Genomic DNA, 20,569 nt, shown 5'->3' on the forward strand with positions numbered 1-20,569 from the left:
ACAGATAAGTAGCAATAAATTTAACACAATGCGCAATGGATTCGCCTCGACCCTAAACAATTCTTGGTGTTTGATCAAACCTTTCAGTTTGATCAAACTTATCAGTTTCAACCTAGCTATCCAGTCATTAAAAATAATGCAACGCAATGCACTAAACTGAACTCCGCACAGAGCAATGGAACTCATCAACTTATACAGAGACGTAGACCCGGATATAATACTCATTAACAGCCATAGAAAAAGAAGAAGATAAATACTGTTAACACATAACTTGCCAGGTCAACAGAACTGGGGTCAGATTCACGAAGCAGTTACGCAAGCACTTATGAACTTGTACATTTTTTCTCAATCTTTGGCGGCTTTGTTTACAATTATTAAACAGTTAATGAGCTCCAAAGCACCAGGAGGCTGTTTATAACAATAACAACAGTTGATTGGGATGTTTTCATTTTTGTAAACTGTTTAATAGCAGTTTTTATTAAATTTGGTTTAATAACCAAAGCCGTCAAAGATTGAGGAAAGATGTATAGGTTCGTAAGTACTTGCGTAATTGCTTCGTGAATCTGGCCCCTGACCAGGCCAACGATGGAGCAGCAATTGATGTAAAGAGATATCTACCACTCAAACTCAAAGATCATTTTCAGGAAAACTTCCTGGCAATTGAGCTCTAAACGACAAAAGGTACAATCATTGGAACTTGCCACCAACCACCAAGACGACCTTACATTCTCTTGGCCGACATCATGAATCTCACCAGGAGGAATAGATCTGCCTACTTCCTGAGAGATCTGAACGCAAAACACCGAACCTTGGGACACGGCAGAAACATTCAGGCAGGAGAAGTCATACACAATATAATAGGGAACGGAAATTTTACCCATTTGAGGCCATTCTACCCAACTAATGAGTTAGGCAAGTTCAGAGTGGCAAGCTATGCATATTATGGTCAAACAACCACCCCTCCCTGAACACCCAATTAGAGGAGAGGGGATAATGTCACTACCAATAGTATTGACAATCAATTAACCCTATTCAAAAACCCTCACCCCCAAGACTCCAATACACAAAAACTGGCTGGAAGCCATTCATAATCCTCCGAATAGACAGTACGTTTTAATACTAAATGTAATTAATACATTCCTGACTGTCTGCATAGTACATAAATACACTTAATTGTGTTGTTACATTTACCTCCCTATATATTCTTCTTATTTTCTGTTAATAAACTCTAAACTCCATCCTCTGAATAGAGAATACATTTAATACTAAATGTAATAAGTATAATCCTGACTATCAGCACAGTACATCAATACATTAAATCGCAGGCCTCACAGCAAATGGATCTCTAAGAAGCCTTTCCTTTGGTTGATGTATTCTTCAGTGTTTATCCTCTCACAAAACCATGTGGTCTTATTATTTCTAGTTTTGAACTTCAGTGTTAGGATCTTATGTTAATAACGGAGTATTTTTCAATTTTTCTTTAGCTTCTAGTGACAAGTTTTATCCTAGGCTTTTACGTGACTTTTTTTTCCATCTCGTTCGTATAAAGTTTACGTTTTACCACCTAAGTTCGTATTCCTCAACAATGTGATTATCAAAGTATGTATGTGTGCAAATTTATGTGCGTAAACTTGTGTGCCTACATTTTTCATAAAGGGTAACTTTATACATAAAGATTTGTACTTTAAACAATTTTAATGATACACAATTTAGGATTGAAACAATACCTGTATTATAATGTGCACATAAGTATTCCATATATTTGATGGTAGTAACTGTTTAAAAATGTAAAAAAAAAAGTCAAATAACCAATGTATGAGGCATGAATATGGTCATGTTTCACATGATTGTGGGGTCATATTTAAACCAACTAATTAAAACACATTATTTTCTCATTCTACAAATTATCGTATAAAAAGAAAATAATCTAACTGAACTTCTAGCACAAAATATACTCTTAACGAATTATTTTAACACGTTACTTCTGTAGAATTTAGCTTCTCAAATTTATAACTGGCATTCTAGTACATAAAATTAAAAAAATGTAATTAAATTATTATGATTAAAATATTTAATATAGTGACATATATTAATAGTAATATTTATTTCACGCAAATGGACACAGAGGAAGTGTGTAATTGAATATAGAAAAGTCTGTTTCTAAGCTAAATATTTTCATCCTTTTACATTGTTTAAAGCTTCTTTAAATGGCAGTGTTTTGTTCATGATAATATACACAGAGATGTCAAAGTCACATTTACACCATAATACCATGCGACTGTAGTAAATTATTATATAAATCCTTCATGAAGTAATTAATATATTTTGGTCAGCAGTTGATCCCGTATATTGGACATCATTTCTTGTTAAAACTTTAGGAAATAAGCACCAAGATGATTTTATAGTGGCCTCGTCCCACAGGCCAATGGATTTTCAACAAGCTTTTTTTTTTTTTATTTATACAACATTTTTTTAATACAAGAGACAGAAATCAATAATGAAATTTTTAAGAACAGCAAAATCTTGATTTGCAGCGTTCTGTGAATTGTATTGAGTGTGTTTTCATGATCTATTATGCTGCACTCTATTGAACAGCAAAATACTGTTAGATATATTAGTATTAAATATATCTTTAGTAAAAGAATAGCACTTTGACCAATTGACATGTTGGCGGCCACTAGTTTGGTAAACTAAAATTAATTTGTACAAATTTGTTGCGCTTTTTTTTTACATTCGTATTAACAAAAGACCTAAATTCTCGGCATTTCCAGAAGCTTTTCAAATTAAACAATTATTTCACCATTCTTGAAGATTACAGTATATGGATGCAATATGCAATGATGTATTTAATGTACTTCTACATTATTATACTTTACATCCTTCATCTTATAAGAAATGATGTGAAAAATCCCTTGTGACCATATATAACTGCCGCTTGATCAACAACAATACATAAACTAGGTAAAGGTTTTCATTGACCTTGGTACAATTTGTTTTGTTAACATTATATTGACTCATACGTTGAAATTCGGAACTTTTAATTATTTATTAAAAAATTTGTCTTAATTATTGGATTTAAGCATTTGTTTGCAGTTATCAAAATCAATATTATTGCCAGTATCACTTAAGTTAACGAAAGCAATAATATATTCATTACCTACCGTCTTAAAAATAATGCCTTTTAGTCTTAAAAAGACTTAGACTGTCTTAAAGACAAAGACAAATGAGTCTTACAAATTTAGCAAAATATTTACCAGTCTCGTCTATGTACATCTTTTCGAGACATTACAAGGAAGAACATTGTGTACATACCTTTATCTACTCATCACTATGTTGCGTTCTAAGCCTTTAGTATGTGCTTCCTTATAATGATAAATTACTATGTACCTCACTCTGCACTGATAAGATTATATACTCGTGTATTAATGTCTCACCTACGGTATCTTCACCTGGGCTTGCATGACTCAAAATGGTCTCGGACACAGAATTACACAACAAAAACCAGCAATTAGAGCAATAACACACTCCAACCCCAGACAGCATGCTGTACCTTTATATATATATTTCAACATGCTAAGTATTAAAGCACTACACACTTTCAAGTGTATTATACATCTTCAAAACCTCTAAATAGCAGTATAAATCCTAACTTCAAACGCTTCTCAGATGGCTGCAATAAGACTGAGGCACCAGAGAAGACACATGTGTCCATTAGATATTCCATGAGCCCAATTCGACCAAAGCAAAAATGCCTTGCAAATAAAAGGTTATAAACTGTGAAATAGCCTTTCAAATGCAATAAAATGTAGAACTACATTTAGCCAACTTTAAATGTGAACGAAATTATGCCTACTTGATATTATGAGGTAAATATATATATATATATATATATATATATATATATATATATATATATATATATATATATATATATATATATATATATATATATATATATATATATATTTAAGCACTAAAAATATTAAAAGTTGTAGCAATTCTCGCTTCTTAGAATGAAAATTTACCACTAAAGTTGGAAGAATCTTAAGGTAGTCTACAGTCACTAGCATTAAGTATCATACAAGAAAACTATATTTTATTGGTTTAACCTAATTTGTATTTACATTCATGTTAACTTACACCTTTTAATATTAATTATTACCCCTCAAATGTATTACATACAACAGCAAACATTAATCTCAAAGGACCTTACTTTCTTCTTCCTTCTCCTTGCAATGCGAGTTTCATGTTCACATCTTCCAGCCATAGCATTGTGACACTTATTCTTTGACAGACATTGGTAGTATTTTCTCAACGCACTATAGTTCTGAAAGTGGTTACCATTTTAATAACTGCGTCCCCCCGGTCTTCGTAAATCTTGTGTCCGGCCACCTCTGGCGTAGCTACCAAGTCGGGCACGTACAGCAATGACAAAAGTCTCGATATCAGACTCATTGTAGCCACGGACGATCCTGAAGAAGCCTCTCTCACCCCAGTCAGTACCCCACGAGTTGGCCACCAGCTGCCGATGGAAGTTATAATGAACCCCACACACTCACCTTTACCAAATACCATATACATTTTTTTATATAAACAAATGCTTCACTATTATACATGCACAAACAGTCTCAGTCACTTTACACACACACAATTTCGAAAGCTTTGAACTGTAATTATTCTTGTACTCATAATCAGTTTTAAATTGTTTGTCTCCCCCCCCCCTTCAGGTTAGACTGTCCTTACCCAATATTTGACAGGAAAAGATCCCAGGAAGTTGTCCTCTCCCCAGCCGATGATCCTGACAGAATGTGTGGCCGTCTCCTGTCCCGCCAGCCCCGTGCTGGAGTACACTCCACTTTGGTACATGAACAGGTCCTTCTGTACTCTCATTATTGCTGCCAACAAAAAGGGTTAATTAGTACAAATATTGATTTTGATAAAGCTTTTTTGGTTATTCTGTATACTTGATGGGGTACTTAGCAGTGCCAGGTTCTCTCCTTCTCTTCCTCTCTCCCTCTCCCTCTCCCTTTCCCTCTCTCTCTCTCTCTCTCTCTCTCTCTCTCTCTCTCTCTCTCTCTCTCTCTCTCTCTCTCTCTCTCTCTCTCTCTCTCTCTCTCTCTCTGCCGCTCTGCCTCTCTTCCATTTTCCCTTTCTCCTTCCCAACCTCTCCCCAGTGGGCAAAAGATGCTTGAGAATACAGTAATTCAATGTCATCGACGTTGAATCAACGTCGCCTGGGGTTGATGTCATATTTTAATGTCATATTAAAACTATATGACTTACACCATAAGCAAGCCACCAGCAACACACCCCCTCCACACGTTCACCCCAAAAGAGGGAAAAACGCTCACCTTGAACAGGGCCGTTGGTAAGGATCTCCCACTGAATGTCTGTCTCCTTGCCTGAGATACGGTACGCTGGCTCTGTCTTGTACAGATCTCTCCTCTGGTACACCACCTGCACCAAACAACACTTTTATGACATTTGCTTAACTCTTAAACACGTGTTTGTACTGAGAGCTAAATTTCTACACACAAATACATCACAACCTTCTTTTTTAGTTATTAAAACATATTAACATAGATGACCTAGAACAACAGAAAACAAAGTTGTGGTACATTTGTACATGTACACACACTCAAAGACACAGTAAAATAGGATGTTCATGTATGTGTCTTGTATAGACTTTATACTTTATACAAACTTTATAAAAGTTTGACCAAGGGACACATTAATGTTTCTTTTGACAGGTCATTCCCCCAGTTTTAAAGTCACAATATACAACTTTTTTTCACGCCAGTGTGAAAAAAGTAAAAGAAAGTTAAATTTATATATATTGTAAATGCTTCAAAACAGTATGAATGAATTGTTTGAAAATTGAATGAGAGAGTAATAAGAAACACAATATGAGCATGTTTTCATTACTAACAAAGTTAACTTGACAAATGAGGCATAAATACATCTGCAATTTAAAGCAAAAAAGACTGACGTAATGTTCAGCTGAAGCCCAATAATGGAGATTCCACTTACACTGAATAATAACAATAATAAAATCATCAATAATAACAAGGATTAATTGATCATCACAGCTTAACTTGATCAATCTCAAAGAGTGGCAAAGGGTCGTTTTACCTTCATATTCTTCTGGTTCTTATGCAGCTAATAGTCTCAGCTTATACCTAATCAATGCCTATATCTTTTCAACATTCCAGCCTCCACTGAGTAAATAATTAATTATCAAAAGAAGGTACTACGCCTATGAGACATATATATAGCGGTTCTGACATTCTACAATGAACTCATTTCTCATAAACATTAATTTCACCCAACAGTCTATATATAAGTTTTTCGAATTAACCCGAAGACCAACTTCTCAACGGGGACAGGAAGCCTTGTGTAGGCCCACTATCTTCAGTAGTCTCGGTGATGATATTATATAAAATTGAACACATTATTATATACCTCATTTATGAACATCTGTATTTGATAGCTCAACATTCGACAATTATAAAATTGTCTTAATTTCTTTAAAACTAATTATTCTAATAGTTTTTGGTAGTTTATGAAAGTTTGAAGAGTTAAGAGATACATACTGTATTATATATATAAATATATAACTAAAAACTCCAAACCCCAGAAGAATTCGAAACCAGACAATCAGGAGCACTATGCACCATGGCGTACCTGGTTCCTTAACCTCTCGACCACCGTGACTGTACAAAAATCATTGGTAGCCGAGGTTACATCCCCAACGACCCGACAGCACTTGGTGGTAAGCTTGGGCATAGATATTTCATTGAATCACCAGCATAAGTACAGGCTTCCTGTTCCTGACAAAGGGAATTATATTGTTTTTATTGTAACAATGTTTAATGCACATTTTCATGCTAAAATTACTTAGAAAAATATGTTTTATATATTTGGTTGCTGTTGTGTAACATTGTTCAGCATCATATTCAGTGCAGTGAACGCCTGGATGCACATCACAGGAAGCCTCGTTATTTTCATGACATCCAAATATGGTTTCCCATTGGCGGGGACCGGATTAAGCCTGTTATGTTCATCAAGGTCCCCATCCGGCCCTGGCCGGCTACTGACCTTCCCCTGGACACCTCCCACGGCCGTTGCCTTACTCTCGGGTACCTTTTATAGTCTTGGGTGAGCTGACATCAGGTGAATGGGATCGTACCCAACCGTTTTTGTGCCTTTTAGAGATCGAACCCGGAACACACACACGGTTGCAAGCGGACGACGTAGATCATTTCGCTACAGATTCCAAATATAATTATTGTAATACCAGAACCGAATCCTTCTGTTACATTTAACTTGCAGAATGACAGATTTTCAAGTTCACTGCACTTTCAAAACTGAATAATTAATGTTCCATTACATCTAATATTTTATTATATTATACAAAAAAAAGTAAATTCTGCCTTTACTGTAGCTCTCGTCCTTTCCCATGACGGAGGGAGGGACAGCCAGCCCCGCCCTTAATTTTTATATTTCATAACAGCGAAAGAATATTATATATTCTTAAAACTTTCTCTCGACCATTATTTATGGCATTATTCATCCTATTTAACATCACGGAAAACAAACACTAACTCACTGTGACAGTTATGCATGACTGGTTATCAAAGCCCAGCCGCACACTGTAAGCTGGTCCTCACATTCTCCTATAACAAAAATATAACTTGTATGGTATAATGGTATACTTATATTATATTATATATATATATATATATATATATATATATATATATATATATATATATATATATATATATATATATATATATATATATATATATATATATATATATATTTATATATATATATATATTAGTATATTTTGGTAGCAGTCTTTCCTGTAGACATATATTATTAAATATGACCGAAAAAGTAAGATTAATAATTCTAACACGAATTTTCTCAATCTTTCGTACATTACGCTTCACTGTTGGAGGTAAATCAAAAATCAATTCTCCAAAATTCATTTTTATTTCTAGTCTGACGCGACACGGGCGCGTTTCGTAAAACTTATTACATTTTCAAAGACTTTAGTTCACAAATACACAACTGAATAGAACTTACGTATCTCCGATTTTATATCTACATTTGAGTGAGGTAGAAGGGGTGATGTGGCATTAACACAAGACAGAACAAAATGTGGTATTAATAGGGTATTAATTTCATCAACACAAGACAGAACAAGAGTATTAATAGGGTATTAATTTCATCAACACAAGACAGAACACGAAACAATGGATATTGAATAGAAGTGTTTGTAGAAAGCCTATTGGTCCATATTTCTTGATGCTTCTATATTGGAGCGGAGTCTTGAGGTGGGTAGAATATAGTTGTGCAATAATTGGCTGTTGATTGCTGGTGTTGACTTCTTGATGTGTAATGCCTCGCAAACGTCAAGCCGCCTGCTATCGCTGTATCTATCGATGATTTCTGTGTTGTTTACTAGGATTTCTCTGGCGATGGTTTGGTTGTGGGAAGAGATTATATGTTCCTTAATGGAGCCCTGTTGCTTATGCATCGTTAAACGCCTAGAAAGAGATGTTGTTGTCTTGCCTATATACTGGGTTTTTTGGAGCTTACAGTCCCCAAGTGGGCATTTGAAGGCATAGACGACGTTAGTCTCTTTTAAAGCGTTCTGTTTTGTGTCTGGAGAGTTTCTCATGAGTAGGCTGGCCGTTTTTCTGGTTTTATAGTAAATCGTCAGTTGTATCCTCTGATTTTTGTCTGTAGGGATAACCTATTAATACCACATTTTGTTCTGTCTTGTGTTAATGCCACATCACCCCTTCCACCTCACTCAAATGTAGATATAAAATCGGAGATACGTAAGTTCTATTCAGTTGTGTATTTGTGAACTAAAGTCTTTGAAAATGTAATAAGTTTTACGAAACGCGCCCGTGTCGCGTCAGACTAGAAATAAAAATGAATTTTGGAGAATTGATTTTTGATTTACCTCCAACAGTGAAGCGTAATGTGCGAAAGATTGAGAAAATTCGTGTTAGAATTATTAATCTTACTTTTTCGGTCATATTTAATAATATATATATATATATATATATATATATATATATATATATATATATATATATATATATATATATTTTATTAAATAAATATATATATATATATATATATATATATATATATATATATATATATATATTTTATTAAATATGACCGAAAAAGTAAGATTAATAATTCTAACACGAATTTTCTCAATCTTTCGTACATTATGCTTCACTGTTGGAGGTAAATCAAAAATCACTTCTCCAAAATTCATTTTTATTTCTAGTCTGACGCGACACGGGCGCGTTTCGTAAAACTTATTACATTTTCAAAGACTTCACAAATACACAACTGATTAGAACTTGCATTTCCCTGATTTTATATCTACATTTGAGTGAGGTGGGAAGGGTGATGTGGCATTACATTTGAGTGAGGTGGGAAGGATGATGTGGCATTAGAGGATATTAATAGGGTATTAAAAGTATCAACACAAGACAGAACACGAAACAATGGATATTGAATAGAAGTGTTTGTAGAAAGCCTATTGGTCCATATTTCTTGATGCTTCTATATTGGAGCGGAGTCTTGAGGTGGGTAGAATATAGTTGTGCAATAATTGGCTGTTGATTGCTGGTGTTGACTTCTTGATGTGTAGTGCCTCGCAAACGTCAAGCCGCCTGCTATCGCTGTATCTATCGATGATTTCTGTGTTGTTTACTAGGATTTCTCTGGCGATGGTTTGGTTATGGGAAGAGATTATATGTTCCTTAATGGAGCCCTGTTGTTTATGCATCGTTAAACGCCTAGAAAGAGATGTTGTTGTCTTGCCTATATACTGGGTTTTTTGGAGCTTACAGTCCCCAAGTGGGCATTTGAAGGCATAGACGACGTTAGTCTCTTTTAAAGCGTTCTGTTTCGTGTCTGGAGAGTTTCTCATGAGTAGGCTGGCCGTTTTTCTGGTTTTATAGTAAATCGTCAGTTGTATCCTCTGATTTTTGTCTGTAGGGATAACGTTTCTATTAACAATATCTTTCAGGACCCTTTCCTCTGTTTTATGAGCTGTGGAAAAGAAGTTCCTGTAAAATAGTCTAATAGGGGGTATAGGTGTTGTGTTAGTTGTCTCTTCGGAGGTTGCATGGCTTTTCACTTTCCTTCTTATGATGTCTTCGATGAAACCATTGGAGAAGCCGTTATTGACTAGAACCTGCCTTACCCTACAGAGTTCTTCGTCGACTTGCTTCCATTCTGAGCTGTGGCTGAGAGCACGGTCGACATATGCGTTAACAACACTCCTCTTGTACCTGTCAGGGCAGTCGCTGTTGGCATTTAGGCACATTCCTATGTTTGTTTCCTTTGTGTAGACTGCAGTGTGGAAACCTCCGCCCTTTTCCATGACTGTTACATCTAGAAAAGGCAGCTTCCCATCCTTTTCCGTCTCGTAAGTGAAACGCAGCACGGAACTCTGCTCAAATGCCTCCTTCAGCTCCTGCAGATGTCTGACATCAGGTACCTGTGTAAAAATGTCGTCAACATACCTGCAGTATATGGCCGGTTTCAAGTTCATGTCGACTAAGACTTTTTGCTCGATGGTACCCATGTAGAAGTTTGCAAACAGGACACCTAGGGGAGAACCCATAGCGACCCCATCTACTTGCTTATACATATGCCCATCCGGGCTCAAGAAGGGTGCCTCTTTAGTACAAGCTTGGAGTAGTTTCCTCAGAATACTTTCTGGCATGTCAAGAGGAGTACAGGCTGGATCACGATACACTCTGTCGGCTATCATTCCGATTGTCTCGTCCACAGGTACGTTGGTAAACAGCGATTCTACGTCCAACGAGGCTCTTATCCCTGTGGCCCGTGCGCCCCGCAGTAAGTCCACAAATTCCTTTGGAGACTTCAGGCTGAAGGCGCAAGGAACATAAGGAGTCAGCAGGCCGTTGAGTCGCTTTGCCAATCTGTACGTGGGTGTGGGTATCTGGCTAATGATTGGCCGAAGTGGGTTTCCAGGCTTGTGCGTCTTGACATTTCCATACGCATATCCAGGTTTATATTCCCCAATGATCTTTGGCAGGTGGAGTCCGGATTTCTTGGCGTTCACAGTTTCGATCAGTTTGTTGACCTTTGCTTTTAATTCGGCTGTAGTGTCCTTCGTTACCCTTTGGAACTTAGTTTGGTCAGAGAGTATGATGTTCATTTTCGCCAGATATTCGTCTTTTTTAAGAATGACATATATTGGCGACTTGTCACCTCTCCTGACAACTATCTCCTTGTTCTCACGAAGGCTTTTAGCTGCCGCTCTAAGCTCGGGGGACAGTATGGTGCTTCTGTAGTTGCCTCGATTCTTTCCTCCTTCTGCAATAAGTTCTGCTTGTAAGGTATCTTTGGTAGTGACCTTCTTTTGTGTCTCGAGGTCGAATATGTCGTCCAACAGAATTTCCAACTCCACTTTCCGGGCCATTTCACTCGGTCTGGACATAACATGACAGTTTATGCCCAGATTTAGGAGAGTGACTTGGTCCTCAGTGAGGTTAATTCCTGCAAGGTTCAGGAAGCCATCTCTTGGTCGTGGAATTGCCATAGGTCCTCCATATAATGTTGTTAGTTTCTTGATAATCCTTGTTTCAGTGCTGAGGTGATGTTGGTCTGTGAGGATGTCGAGGTGTTGTTCAATGCGGGTATGTCTTGTGTTGATACTTTTAATACCCTATTAATATCCTCTAATGCCACATCATCCTTCCCACCTCACTCAAATGTAATGCCACATCACCCTTCCCACCTCACTCAAATGTAGATATAAAATCAGGGAAACGCAAGTTCTAATCAGTTGTGTATTTGTGAAGTCTTTGAAAATGTAATAAGTTTTACGAAACGCGCCCGTGTCGCGTCAGACTAGAAATAAAAATGAATTTTGGAGAAGTGATTTTTGATTTACCTCCAACAGTGAAGCATAATGTACGAAAGATTGAGAAAATTCGTGTTAGAATTATTAATCTTACTTTTTCGGTCATATTTAATAAAATATGTCTACAGGAAAGACTGCTACTAAAATATACTAATGTTAAAGTGCACGACCCAGCAGCAAGGAATCAAGCCTTCACGATAAAATATCGCCAGGATCTGATTCGTGATCAGATATACAAGGCAGAGAATGAAATCAAAGACAAAAAAACGCAACTACTTCATGCTACAAACGAGTGGAGAAATAGCAACATCGACCATAGTATCCGTACCCGCATTGAACAACACCTCGACATCCTCACAGACCAACATCACCTCAGCACTGAAACAAGGATTATCAAGAAACTAACAACATTATATGGAGGACCTATGGCAATTCCACGACCAAGAGATGGCTTCCTGAACCTTGCAGGAATTAACCTCACTGAGGACCAAGTCACTCTCCTAAATCTGGGCATAAACTGTCATGTTATGTCCAGACCGAGTGAAATGGCCCGGAAAGTGGAGTTGGAAATTCTGTTGGACGACATATTCGACCTCGAGACACAAAAGAAGGTCACTACCAAAGATACCTTACAAGCAGAACTTATTGCAGAAGGAGGAAAGAATCGAGGCAACTACAGAAGCACCATACTGTCCCCCGAGCTTAGAGCGGCAGCTAAAAGCCTTCGTGAGAACAAGGAGATAGTTGTCAGGAGAGGTGACAAGTCGCCAATATATGTCATTCTTAAAAAAGACGAATATCTGGCGAAAATGAACATCATACTCTCTGACCAAACTAAGTTCCAAAGGGTAACGAAGGACACTACAGCCGAATTAAAAGCAAAGGTCAACAAACTGATCGAAACTGTGAACGCCAAGAAATCCGGACTCCACCTGCCAAAGATCATTGGGGAATATAAACCTGGATATGCGTATGGAAATGTCAAGACGCACAAGCCTGGAAACCCACTTCGGCCAATCATTAGCCAGATACCCACACCCACGTACAGATTGGCAAATCGACTCAACGGCCTGCTGACTCCTTATGTTCCTTGCGCCTTCAGCCTGAAGTCTCCAAAGGAATATGTGGACTTACTGCGGGGCGCACGGGCCACAGGGATAAGAGCCTCGTTGGACGTAGAATCGCTGTTTACCAACGTACCTGTGGACGAGACAATCGGAATGATAGCCGACAGAGTGTATCGTGATCCAGCCTGTACTCCTCTTGACATGCCAGAAAGTATTCTGAGGAAACTACTCCAAGCTTGTACTAAAGAGGCACCCTTCTTGAGCCCGGATGGGCATATGTATAAGCAAGTACATGGGGTCGCTATGGGTTCTCCCCTAGGTGTCCTGTTTGCAAACTTCTACATGGGTACCATCGAGCAAAAAGTCTTAGTCGACATGAACTTGAAACCGGCCATATACTGCAGGTATGTTGACGACATTTTTACACAGGTACCTGATGTCAGACATCTGCAGGAGCTGAAGGAGGCATTTGAGCAGAGTTCCGTGCTGCGTTTCACTTACGAGACGGAAAAGGATGGGAAGCTGCCTTTTCTAGATGTAACAGTCATGGAAAAGGGCGGAGGTTTCCACACTGCAGTCTACATAAAGGAAACAAACATAGGAATGTGCCTAAATGCCAACAGCGACTGCCCTGACAGGTACAAGAGGAGTGTTGTTAAAGCATACGTCGACCGTGCTCTCAGCCACAGCTCAGAATGGAAGCAAGTCGACGAAGAACTCTGTAGGGTAAGGCAGGTTCTAGTCAATAACGGCTTCTCCAATGGTTTCATCGAAGACATCATAAGAAGGAAAGTGAAAAGCCATGCAACCTCCGAAGAGACAACTAACACAACACCTATACCCCCTATTAGACTATTTTACAGGAACTTCTTTTCCACAGCTCATAAAACAGAGGAAAGGGTCCTGAAAGATATTGTTAATAGAAACGTTATCCCTACAGACAAAAATCAGAGGATACAACTGACGATTTACTATAAAACCAGAAAAACGGCCAGCCTACTCATGAGAAACTCTCCAGACACGAAACAGAACGCTTTAAAAGAGACTAACGTCGTCTATGCCTTCAAATGCCCACTTGGGGACTGTAAGCTCCAAAAAAACCCAGTATATAGGCAAGACAACAACATCTCTTTCTAGGCGTTTAACGATGCATAAACAACAGGGCTCCATTAAGGAACATATAATCTCTTCCCATAACCAAACCATCGCCAGAGAAATCCTAGTAAACAACACAGAAATCATCGATAGATACAGCGATAGCAGGCGGCTTGACGTTTGCGAGGCACTACACATCAAGAAGTCAACACCAGCAATCAACAGCCAATTATTGCACAACTATATTCTACCCACCTCAAGACTCCGCTCCAATATAGAAGCATCAAGAAATATGGACCAATAGGCTTTCTACAAACACTTCTATTCAATATCCATTGTTTCGTGTTCTGTCTTGTGTTGATACTTTTAATACCCTATTAATATCCTCTAATGCCACATCATCCTTCCCACCTCACTCAAATGTAATGCCACATCACCCTTCCCACCTCACTCAAATGTAGATATAAAATCAGGGAAACGCAAGTTCTAATCAGTTGTGTATTTGTGAAGTCTTTGAAAATGTAATAAGTTTTACGAAACGCGCCCGTGTCGCGTCAGACTAGAAATAAAAATGAATTTTGGAGAAGTGATTTTTGATTTACCTCCAACAGTGAAGCATAATGTACGAAAGATTGAGAAAATTCGTGTTAGAATTATTAATCTTACTTTTTCGGTCATATTTAATAAAATATGTCTACAGGAAAGACTGCTACCAAAATATACTAATATATATATATATATATATATATATGTCGTACCTAGTAGCCAGAACGCACTTCTCAGCCTACTATGCAAGGCCCGATTTGCCTAATAAGCCAAGTTTTAATGAATTAATTGTTTTTCGGCTACCTAACCTACCTAACCTAACCTAACCTAACTTTTTAGGCTACTTAACCTAACCTAACCTATAAAGATAGGTTAGGTTAGGTTAGGTAGGGTTGGTTAGGTTCGGTCATATATCTACGTTAATTTTAACTCCAATAAAAAATTTGACCTCATACATAATGAAATGGGTAGCTTTATCATTTTACAAGAAAAAAATTAGAGAAAATATATTAATTCAGGAAATCTTGGCTTATTAGGCAAATCGGGCCTTGTATAATAGGCTGAGAAGTGCGTTCTGGCTACTAGGTACGACATATATATATATATGTCGTACCTATATATTAGGCAAATATATATATATATATATATATATATATAACTGAAAACTCACACCCCAGAAGTGACTCGAACCCATACTCCCAGAAGCAACGCAACTGGTAAGTACAAGACGCCTTAATCCACTTGACCATCACGACCGGACATAATGAGGTGATAGCCGAGGCTATTTGAACCACCCCACCGCCGGCACTCGGATAGTGATCTTGGGCATAGCATTTTACCAAATCACCTCATTCTTTGGGGCACACGTGAGGAACACAAATGCGAACAAGCCTGAATGGTCCCCAGGACAATATGCAACTGAAAACTCACACCCCAGAAGTGACTCGAACCCATACTCCCAGAAGCAACGCAACTGGTATGTACAAGACGCCTTAATCCACTTGATCATCACGACCGGACATAATGAGGTGATAGCCGAGGCTATTTGAACCACCCCACCGCCGGCATTCGGATAGTAATCTTGGGCATAGCATTTTACCAAATCACCTCATTCTTTGGGGCACACGTGAGGAACACAAATGCGAACAAGCCTGAATGGTCCCCAGGACAATATGCAACTGAAAACTCACACCCCAGAAGTGACTCGAACCCATACTCCCAGAAGCAACGCAACTGGTATGTACAAGACGCCTTAATCCACTTGACCATCACGACCGGACATAATGAGGTGATAGCCGAGGCTATTTGAACCACCCCACCGCCGGCATTCGGATAGTAATCTTGGGCATAGCATTTTACCAAATCACCTCATTCTTTGGGGCACACGTGAGGAACACAAATGCGAACAAGCCTGAATGGTCCCCAGGACAATATGCAACTGAAAACTCACACCCCAGAAGTGACTCGAACCCATACTCCCAGAAGCAACGCAACTGGTATGTACAAGACGCCTTAATCCACTTGACCATCACGACCGGACATAATGAGGTGATAGCCGAGGCTATTTGAACCACCCCACCGCCGGCACTCGGATAGTAATCTTGGGCATAGCATTTTACCAAATCACCTCATTCTTTGGGGCACACGTGAGGAACACAAATGCGAACAAGCCTGAATGGTCCCCAGGACAATATGCAACTGAAAACTCACACCCCAGAAGTGACTCGAACCCATACTCCCAGAAGCAACGCAACTGGTATGTACAAGACGCCTTAATCCACTTGACCATCACGACCGGACATAATGAGGTGATAGCCGAGGCTATTTGAACCACCCCACCGCCGGCACTCGGATAGTAATCTTGGGCATAGCATTTTACCAAATCACACTTCTGGGGTGTGAGTTTTCAGTTGCATATTGTCCTGGGGACCATTCAGGCTTGTTCGCATTTGTGTTCCTCACGTGTGCCCCAAAGAATGAGGTGATTTGGTAAAATGCTATGCCCAAGATTACTATCCGAGTGCCGGCGGTGGGGTGGTTCAAATAGCCTCGGCTATCACCTCATTATGTCCGGTCGTGATGGTCAAGTGGATTAAGGCGTCTTGTACATACCAGTTGCGTTGCTTCTGGGAGTATGGGTTCGAGTCACTTCTGGGGTGTGAGTTTTCAGTTGCATATTGTCCTGGGGACCATTCAGGCTTGTTCGCATATATATATATATATATATATATATATATATATATATATATATATATATATATATATATATATATATATATATATATATATATATATATATATATACATATATATATGTATATAATATAATTATATATTATGAATGTGAGCGAACTGGTAAGATTAATAACACTAATCTTTCCAATATTTTTTATGTTTTTCTTCACTGTCAGGGGAAGTTGAAAAATTAACTCGCCAAACATTTGCATGCTTTAGTTTTGGTCTGCAAGGTTATGCCTTACATTCTCAAAAACTAATTTTTCATGCTGTTGTTGTTGTTTTAAATTTAACTACTCAGATCGAAATGTCCATGTAGCACGGGCTATAGTGAGCCTGTAATTTGAGTTCGGTTATTCACAATAACCTTTTTATTCTGATATTTGGGTGAAAGTTTTAAATGGAGGTGGGGTTTCCTCCTTTATCCCTGTTTCTTTTTCGCTTCTGTTTTAGTCTCGTTTTAATAACATTATCTTGGTGGCGGATGTAGGTGCAGAATGTTAACTAGTGAGTCCTATTCTTTAACGACTTTTCTAATCATTGTAGTGGTATCTAATGCAGCTGCTGTCGTTGGATTAATGTTGAGTTTGATGTGCAGGGCTTCAGTAGCTTCACATTCCAGTAAGAAGTGCAATAGCGGCGCCTCTGCTTCTGTTCCACAGATATGACACTCTTTAACTATTGGGTTTATTACCTCCCAGCAGCACTTGTAGCCAAGTCTGAGTCTGTGTATGGCTTCTGCAATGTCTCTGGATATTTATTTACCATGAATTTATTTACCATGAATTTATTTACCAAAAATTTACCATGCTTTTGCACAGGCTTATATTCTCTTCGGGTTAAGTGGTACAGAACAAGAGGATGAATTGTATAGCATATTGATAGGGTTTTGCATGCATCAACATAAGCAGCTGATGTTCTAACAGCTGCTTGAGTTTCTAAGGCAGGGTCATTGGACCCTCTCTGTGTTGGCTCGGGGTGTTTAAGTGGGTAGGATGTAATTATGTGTTAACTGGTTATTGATTGCTGGTCTTGACTTTTTGATGTGTTGCGCCTTGCTGTTGTCCAGTCTCCTGTTGTCGTTATAGCTGTCGATTATTTCAGTGTTGCTTGTTAAAAAGTCTCTGGTGATGGTCTGCAACAATGCACAAACAACAGGACTCGATCAAGGAGAATATAATCTTCTCACACAAATAAACTATCAACACACACATCTTTTAGGAGAGGTGTGAAGATGTCAACGCCATCTGTTGAGCACACCCGACCCCATTTTCTGTTTCCCGGTGGAAGGTTGCGATCTTATTGACACCTGTTAGTTTCCTTTTTACTATTCATCTTTTACTCCCCAGAAGTGATGTGGGTGGTACCTAGGTCAACAGGAAATCAATTCAACCAGGGCAGACCTGAACTGAAGACGTGTTCCAGTGGAACAAGTGGGCCGAGTCGGAGTAGATTGTGATTTGTCTGTGATACTTAGACCGACATATCCCAGAATGACGTAGCTAAGTTACGAGATAGAATTTATGTCCGTCTGTTACGGCTGGTTATAACTGAAGCCTTTGTGGAAGCTGCCAGTGTGTTGCTGGAGAGTAGACGCGGTGTTCTGGCACCGTGATGATATTGTAGAGTACCGGCCCGGGGTTTACTGCGGAAAGTGAACTCACCGGCGTGAGGACCACAGAAAACAGACTCAGGGAGGAAACCTTGAGCGGTGTACGATTGAAGTGGACTCACCAGGAGAGAAGATTGCAGAAGTTCTTTTATAGTGTCTTGCATGAAAGTGACACCTGGTGTGTTATGTGATGTATATGTGTATATAGCTAAGATGTACACTTTTTAATGGTTCTGTTTAGTGCTGTTTACTCTCCTTTTCCTTTAGTTTGACTATTACTGCCAGTTCTTAATAACCTACTTATGACTCAGGGTTGGATCGAATAAAAAGAGGTACTAAAGCCCATATAAACTTTGATATGAAAAAAAACAGTTACTGGCTAAGTGATAAAGGCATATTAGAGAAGATAATTAATGTTCAAATGTATGATAGCATTAAACATGGAAAATAAACTGAGTGCTAGCCAATTAAATCCAAAATAGAATAATTGATTCAAGCTGAATAAGTAGATAAGAAGTAGTCAAACACCAAACACTGGTTTGGAAAGGAATGGAGATCTATGGAACAATTATATCAAAGACTTAATGTGATTTACTTGTTCCATAGTAAAGATTTAAGGACTGGGTTGACAAATATATCAACGGTAATGGTAGGATGCTAACTGGAGCTGCCTAACTACTGCAAAAACCTTCTACAGATTCCTTCATTTCTTGTGGTCTGTAGAGAAACAAAGAAGCACACAGAGGACACAAGAGACCATGCACATAATAGATATAATAATAGATATTCACATGCACATAATAGATATAACACTGCACCTGACCTCGTTATTAGAACAGCGAAGGCTGAAGAGGTTGGCGTTGGGAGGGACTCTACAGGTCGGTAGCTGACCTGTGGTGCCACTCTCGTAGGCGTAGCACTCCTCGTTCACCACCCTGAGGAAGGAACACCTCTTACTACCCGGGTCCATGAATGGTTTCAAGCTAAGGTTAGACATACAATATATAATAAGAATATTTGGGTACATATGTGAGAGCAAGCAATAGGTCTAATGCTTTTTCCTTTATCCTTATTGTTCTCTATTCTTAAGGCCTTTACTTGACGTTAATACGTCAAGTAACATATCAGTACCCTGGCTCTGATATGATATCCTGGCTCTGATATGATAGCCTGGCCTGACATATCAGTAACCTGGCTCTGATATGATACCCTGGCCTGACATATCAGTACCCTGGCTCTGATATGATACCCTGGCCTGACATATCAGTGCCCTGGCTCTGATATGATACCCTGGCCTAACATATCAGTAACCTGGCTCTGATATGATACCCTGGCCTGACATATAAGTAACCTGGCTCTGATATGATACCCTGGCCTGACATATCAGTAACCTGGCTCTGTTATGATACCCTGGCCTAACATATCAGTGCCCTGGCTCTGATGTTCAAGTTCTAGGCTGCCGGTTACTGGCAGCAAGAGTCAGTTAGTCTGGGGACATGGTCAGAGGTAGCTGTAGCGCTTCCACGCTCTACATCTTGCAAATTCAATCTAGTCCTGTGCTTTCAGTCTGTGCCACTCCTTCTCACATACATGTAGTGCTGTATCTATATGGCTAGAGAATGTTATATTGTGTCTGTGAAAAGTTATTGGAGTTCCTTGTGAGTATATGTGATCTGTGTAAGAGTCTGGTGGTGTGTGGTGGAATAAATTGTCGAATTGTCAATAATCCGGTGAAGCCTGATTACATCCTGTCATTCATCTGGACGACAGATTAGTTATTATCGTGATTCATCACTGGGGGGGGGGGGGGCTGAGTGAGTCAGGTTGGAGGCATCTTCGCCAATAAGCTACCATAAGTTAGAGGTTAATATTCGGGTAAGTGCCTTAACACTATTTAACTAACTTTTATTGGAAGTTTAACATCATGGGCTGTAACACACAATAGGCCTATAGATCCCCTGGTATGGGCATAAAATTACTAATATTTTTAACCAATATATACACCTGATACTTATTCCTGAGCAGTGCAATAACATATATACTTGGCACAGACACATCATTACCGTCTCTCAC

The 20,569-nt window shown here is 38.7% G+C and overlaps 1 protein-coding gene across 3 annotated transcripts in view; it reads right to left on the reverse strand.

Moving 5' to 3' along the window:
- Positions 1–1,676: 1,676 nt before the first annotated feature.
- The window catches only part of LOC123758420 (tubulointerstitial nephritis antigen-like), a 301,747-nt gene continuing 282,854 nt past the window's right edge, over positions 1,677–20,569 (reverse strand). For all 3 annotated transcript variants that reach the window (XM_069328765.1, XM_069328767.1, XM_069328766.1), the window contains 4 exons: positions 19,320–19,431; positions 5,352–5,457; positions 4,744–4,895; positions 1,677–4,522 (listed from right to left, as the gene is read on the reverse strand). In XM_069328765.1, coding sequence (XP_069184866.1) covers positions 4,346–4,522; positions 4,744–4,895; positions 5,352–5,457; positions 19,320–19,431 — 547 coding nt within the window. In that variant the 3' untranslated portion in view covers positions 1,677–4,345. The remainder of the gene's footprint in view (positions 4,523–4,743; positions 4,896–5,351; positions 5,458–19,319; positions 19,432–20,569) is intronic.

This window comes from Procambarus clarkii, chromosome 22 (genome assembly GCF_040958095.1).
Source record: "Procambarus clarkii isolate CNS0578487 chromosome 22, FALCON_Pclarkii_2.0, whole genome shotgun sequence".
Lineage (NCBI taxonomy): Eukaryota > Metazoa > Arthropoda > Malacostraca > Decapoda > Cambaridae > Procambarus > Procambarus clarkii.